Source organism: Miscanthus floridulus, chromosome 1, assembly GCF_019320115.1.
Source record: "Miscanthus floridulus cultivar M001 chromosome 1, ASM1932011v1, whole genome shotgun sequence".
In the NCBI taxonomy this organism is placed as follows: domain Eukaryota; kingdom Viridiplantae; phylum Streptophyta; class Magnoliopsida; order Poales; family Poaceae; genus Miscanthus; species Miscanthus floridulus.
The window spans coordinates 42,118,688-42,125,223 of NC_089580.1; the positions used below are offsets into that span (position 1 = coordinate 42,118,688).

The 6,536-nt window shown below is 43.0% G+C and overlaps 1 protein-coding gene across 1 annotated transcript; it reads right to left on the reverse strand.

Moving 5' to 3' along the window:
- Nucleotides 1-2,218: 2,218 nt before the first annotated feature.
- LOC136455486 (uncharacterized) lies at nt 2,219-6,296 on the reverse strand. Its single transcript, XM_066455494.1, has 4 exons — nt 6,264-6,296; nt 4,733-5,968; nt 2,608-4,543; nt 2,219-2,329 (listed from the first exon to the last, which is right to left on the reverse strand). The coding sequence occupies exons 1-3, from the start codon at nt 6,294-6,296 to the stop codon at nt 2,639-2,641; spliced, it is 3,174 nt and encodes a 1,057-aa protein (XP_066311591.1). The 3' UTR covers nt 2,219-2,329; nt 2,608-2,638.
- Nucleotides 6,297-6,536: the final 240 nt, after the last annotated feature.

The following is a 6,536-nucleotide window of genomic DNA, read 5'->3' on the forward strand; positions in this document are numbered from 1 at the left end:
GCACTTTGCATAATCAAGGTAGCAAGACGATGGTCATGCCCGTCCTGTATATCCAAATGTAAGCCACCATCTTTGGTTGCAATAATGGGAATAGCCATAAACAGCCTCTGACAATTATGCAAATAATTAAGCAACTTAACAACAGTACCATAAGCGGGTGCAATGTTGATAGCAAAGGTCATTGGAAGGTAAAGTTGGGTGAAAGTATTCACAATTAAATAAAATGTTGAAAGCAAAAGAAATGGAATGCTAAGATCTCTAGTCAAGTACAAATCTGTTTACATAAGTAAATGTGATCATATCGCATGATCTCAATCTTCCATAAACTCATTTTGAGAATTCTACATTGAGGCCAACCATCAAGAGTGTGCTCATGACTGAGAGTGTTGCAATACAAATTGATTTAAACCCCTGCACGGGTGCACCATTTTTCCCACAAGATTTGCAAGACCAAACGCCACACCATCGGCCTTTCACCCAGTGCAAAGATGTACTACCATTAGTTACACCTCACCCCAAATCGTACCATATCCATTTTATGACCCGGTCAACACAAGCCACTCTAGGAATATCATTATCACATATGACATGTGGTAAGTACAATAAGGTGCTCAAGACCGATGCAGCAAAAATACAATCCTTAATCCGTTTAAATGGGTCTATGCCATTTGTATTCCACTCCCCACATGGCCTCAAGCCATCATACATTATTGCTCACGTTTTAACCACTCATCAATGGAGAGTAAAGAATTTAACATAACACCCTATAACTTGTAGGTGGTGATGACCTTGCCACCTCTCTACTTCTACTGATACTAATCATGTATACGCATGTTAAGCGAGACCCTAGGTAAACATGTTTGAAAACAAGGATTGGTAATATCAAGAAGAGAGTATCATGTCAAGGTAGGTTCTACACAAGCATAGGAACTAGAGAAAGCCAATCCCATGTACAAGAAGCGTGAGGCATGACAGAAGTAGACAAATGGAAGGTGTGGCATGAGGAAGTGATAAAATAGAATGGGGCAAAAAATGATGATTAAACTCTAATTGGAATCTCTAAACATGTGGAAGAAAGTAGGTTCACAAGAGATAGGTCTAGCTTAGGGGTGTTAAGGTACTAACCCAGTAGGGTCTGTTAGAATGTTCATGGATGGTGGTCACACCAGATCTAAGGAAAGATAGAACTAACACAAGCTCTATGGGGATTTTGCAACATGGCCATGTAGGGTGGCGCTCAAACCAATTATGCAAGTTTGGCCGGCTCAAAAAAGTTATGGATTGCATTGAGAGGGTTGCAGTCGGACCGGGAGTGTCTACCGTTAGACCGACATTTCAAGTCAAAGGAGGTTATAGGTTTTGGTGGGAGATGGTGGATATATCAAACTGAGTTACGGTTAGACCTATGGATTCTTGGTCCAACTATGGTTCTTTGGCTAAGTTAGAGATGTGTGATCCGATCGGCCTTAGGATTGGTTTAACCATGGCTTGAAAGAGCATTGCTCAAGGTTTATTAATGAGCTTGCCGGTTTTCGTGGTGGGGTTTGTTCCTAGGGCTGATGAACTCGTATCGTCACTTAATCATGACATAAGGCGATCCATATCATATCTAGGTCGTATCCTAATCTGTTACAAGGAAATTAGAGTCAGATCTAAGTGGATCTTTATAGATTGATCGGCTTCTAAAACTATCTATGTTACAAGGAAATTTGAGTCAAATCCGAGTGGATCTTTATAAATTGATTGGCTTCTAAAAAACTATATATCTAGTCTATGTCTTGTCCGCCAAGTAGTCGAGGTACCCTATCCGGTTTGGGTCTTCCGTACAGCTCGATCAGCCTACCACGTTTCAATTGGGTTGTTTTCCTTGCGGCGAGGGTACCCAGGGCCCACTATATATAACGGCAATGATGTCCACGTCTTAAATAAGTCCCTACCAAGCGAGAACTTCAACGGACTTTCCTAGTTTGCTTGAAAACTAGTCGTTCATTGCATAAGCGCAGATTTATCCCTTTGTAGGTTTGCTTGTAAACCTAGTCGCCCTTTCCTGTGAAAGTGTTCGGTGCAACCCGACAAAACCGGGTATCCTGGTTTTTTTAGACAGAGCGCTGAGTTGTTGTAGTGTTTGTCCAACCTTTTGCGCCAACAAGATAGTATCGAGCACGTCCAATGTGGTTTGGTGAATTGAAATAACATTAGCCACCAATTCATCCTTAAGAAAAAAATACCAAAGACTTGACAAAACAAAGGAAGAGTACTCGGCAACCGGTACGGTACGGTAGAAAGCAGAAGGCAGACATGTCGCCTTCAATCCAGTACCAAATCAAACCTACAGAATTGATAATAGAAATGATTATCTAATGGGATAAACAAAGGGAAAATACAAGCTTGTATAGCTCAGGAAGACCATAAACCGATCACAATATATCTAACAGTGTGTGTATGTATTTGTTCTTAATTAGTTCCCTCTAATAACATGCAGGATTCTTAGAAATAGCTAAACAGATGTTCGATGAAGGCAGTAGATTATGGATTACGGTACTGCATATGATACACAATTCAACATGAAAGGGGAAAAAAAAAAGGAAATTATATATTTATGCTTACCAGGTTACAGTGACGTCATGATCAGTTCGGCTCATCGGTGAACCGTGGTTCTAAGCAGTCTCTTCTTATAGTACTTGGAGTGGAGTGGCTCAAAGAGACAAGGGTGGTGGCCAGCCTCCTTCCCGTCCCACTCCAGCTTCTCCCACAAGTTCTTCTCGCAGTCCACGACAGGGCGGTCATTTGGGCGGTCGGTGGTAGCGGGGAGGCGCTTAAGGCTCCAGCATCCTCTTAAGGTGATGGTCCTGAGCTCTGGAGCAAACATCCTGGCTTCACAGATCTGCTGCAGCTTGGGTAGCTCTTGTAGGTAGATGTGCTTCAGCTTTGGGAATTCCAACACACCTCTTGGATGATCAGTAGATATTTTGTTTAAGAACTCCGCCTCCACGGGGAAAACCTCACTAAGATTATCACAATAGACGATGTGTAGGGTGTCAAGACGGGACAGGGTATAGAACCACGACAGTGGGAGGACAAATGTCAGCTTAGGACAGAAGTGGAGATGTATAGCCTGCAGTTTAGCAAAGGATTCAGTGTCCTTGACATTGGTTGTTCTTCCTTTACTCCAGATACATCGGGCCATCAAGAGATCAGCTGCCCAAAAGGTCTCTAGAGCATTAAAGCAGACGACATCATAGTTCGTGGTGAAGACACTGTCCAAACTGGGGCATCTCTCGACACAGCACCACCTGAGACAAGACCAATAAATCTTCTTCTTCTTCTTCTTCGTGTCTTCTACCTCTATCGACATCATGCTTTCAGGGATAACGGTCCTGATGGATGAATTGTCATGCACGAGCAATGAGTATATCCTATTCATCAAAAGGATTGCAGCGCTGATTTCACGAATGGTTACCATATTAGAGTTGCTTATTCCCTCACCAATCTCTACATGGCGGTCCAGTGGCTGAAACTTCCTCGCACTACTTGCCTTGTCAATGTTCACGTCGCTGTAGGTCAGGTGAGTCTTGGGGTCTATTATCGACTTTTGTAGAGGGCCCATCTTCTCCTTGTAGTTGTGTTGTCCAACATCTTTGCTACTAGAAGAAGATAAGCAGATATTAAGATCATATTTACGTTCAGTGTCCCAGCAAAGTTTATTGGCGCTTTCTAGCACCAACCATTGAAGGAACCTCATTTCCGTAACAGCAATAAATGCACGACAACCTTCTTCTCGTTCTTTACTGATGACAAAATTATCATGTAGTGTTTTTGCATTGTTAGCTGCTTCTGTGCCTCCCCGAGTGTCAATGCCTAGCACCATTAGCCTGGGCATTCCATGCTTTGGCCATAGGATAGCACGAAGCCACTCACATCCCAGCAAGATGACGCGCTGTAGCCATGGGACCTGCACCACTTCATCACTGAGGTCAAGTGTTTTGATTGATGTGTTTGAGAGGTCCAGCTCCTCAAGGTTCTGTATTGACCCATGCAATCTGAAATTGACCAGTCTTGCACAACCAGCCAAGGAGATACGGGAGATTTTAGCTTCTCGTCCAGATCCTCCAGCTAAGCTAAATGTTTCAAGCGATGGAGGGAGTGTTTCAGGCACAACTTGTTGCAGTCCAGTACAGCCATCTAGAATAAGGGTTTTGAGGCTGATTGCACCTGACAAGCTTGGTAAAAATTGTATTGTTCTATTCCCTGATAGGTCAAGAAGCTCCAGCTTCACCATATCCATAAATTCATCCTTATTACTTGTCTCCCAAGGACTTGTAGGCTCAATCACTCGAAGCTTATGAATGTTACCAAGACATCTCCATGAAATACTGTCGTGCCAGATTCTTCCCCTCTTTATATTTATCTCCCTAATGTTTGTTGCCATTTTCACAATTGTATTTGGGGATAAAGCCAATTCCCAATCAGTGCGGCATATGTCCAGCACCCATAGGCTTTGAAAGAATTCTATTGTTGGTCTATTATTTTGCTGCTGCTGCTGCTCCTCCTCCCCTTTCTCTTCCCCCTGCTCCCCCTCCTCCTTCTCCTCCTCCTCCTCCTGCTGCTGCTGCTGCTGCTGCTGCTGTTGCTGCTCCTCCTGCTCCTGCTCCTCCTCCTCCTCCTCCTCCTCCTCCTCTTCCTCCAACACCTTCATCACCTCCTCCTCCTCCTCCTCCTCCTCCACCACCACCTCTTCTTTGTTTTCTTTCGGTTTCATTGATTGATGATCCATACAGCTATCAAGTCCAAGAAATCTTAGGTTTAGGCAACAAAGGAATGGAGGTGAAGCAAAGCTGAAGCTGCAGTGGTAGAGCTTCAAAACATGAAGTTGTTTGGATCTTTGGAACATTTTCATGGGTAATGGCAAAACCGAATGGCCATGTTCTCTTTTGACTGCCAAAAAGAAAGAGGTTGTCTCAGGCTGCACAGTTGGTACAATATCTTCACTAGATTTGGTGGTTACAATCCAGGATGTTGTGTCAGCACCGGAATGATAGAACTTAGGAGCAGATGAGTAGCCCTCCAGTCGCAACTCTTCGTGCAGACAAGTGGCAATCTCCCATGCTTGCTCTGGTCGAAATTCTTTTAGAATCCCATCACAAACCCAATAGTTGGAGGCATGAGCAGTCCAGTTGAAGTCTAGCTTGCCATTCCCCTTGGAACTCAATGATATCAAATACCTGCAGCATATTTCAGCTATTTCCTGAGTGACTATAGGTTTATTCGTGTATTGTGCTATTTCTGCAGCTTCCTGACGCAGTATTTCAAGCCTGTAGGATACATCTGAGGTTGACCTTCCAGAAAATAATGAACCAAAGCAAAGATATGAAGTGTCCACTTTCTCAGTTCCCTCAGGTTGTCGTTTATCAGGTTTAAGATGATCTGAAAATTTCTCCCTTTGTTTGATGGCATGAAGCCTTCCACGGAAGGTCCACAATACCTTCCGGAGAATGTTTGACCAAGGATCTGCAGCAGCTCGAGGAATACCAAGGTCATTGAAATCAACCATGGTATCACTCCCGTTGTGGAAGACCACTAAGAAGCTCTGTCCTTGTAGGACTCGATATATCTCTCTCCCAATGTCTCTTATCTCAGTTCTAGAGCCTTCATCTACTCCAACTAAATCGTCCTCTTCATCTTGTCTATCAAAAATAGCCATGACGTGTTGAGGAAGTCTTAGTTTCTGTGCAATTGTCCTCTGCAATGCTCTCCTGCTTTTCCACCTTGAATAGTCAATGTGTATAATATTATCATCAAATTTGTTTCTCAGAGATGGCGGAGGGTGTTCAGCAACAGAATTAAGGACAGCAGATGCACCAAGTCCATCCCATCCATCAAAGTAAATGACCTGGTTTCGCACCCTTGTGTCCTCCAAATAAGGAGCTAGGTTTTTCACAGCCTCTTCAACAGTATTGGCATGAAAGTCCTGCATTTATCATAGGTAATAACGTAAGGCATTATTTCTACAGTCTGGTACTAAATTTAATGTTGAATAATGGAAAAAACCGGCTTATTTCTACAGTATGTGTGAAAAGAAATCCTGGAAAACCTGCTTATTACTTACCAGATATGGCATGGTAGCCGCCACCAAACTACCTTATTATAACCAAAAATGGAACAGATCACAGAGACACAGACAATACATATGCCACATGTGTATGTCAAGTATCACAAAGTAAAACCATGCCCTCTATCGGTCTGGGATGAAAATGGAAATTTACCTTAAACTCTGGCTTTGAAGACCCTGAACCCATCCGCGTTCCGCCTGGTGTCCCTTATCTGCATGTAGATGATCAATGGACAAATAAATTAAAACCCATTAAGAAAAACATATTTAGATGGTTAAATGGAATTTATATGTGTCCAGACTTATATAAAAAAACATACATGGAAGTAGGACGTTGGTTAGGCACCTTGAGAGCAGCTATGTATCCACTATCCAGTGCCAGTACCACACCGCATAATATTTGACAAAGGAAGCTATAGTTGTGTAT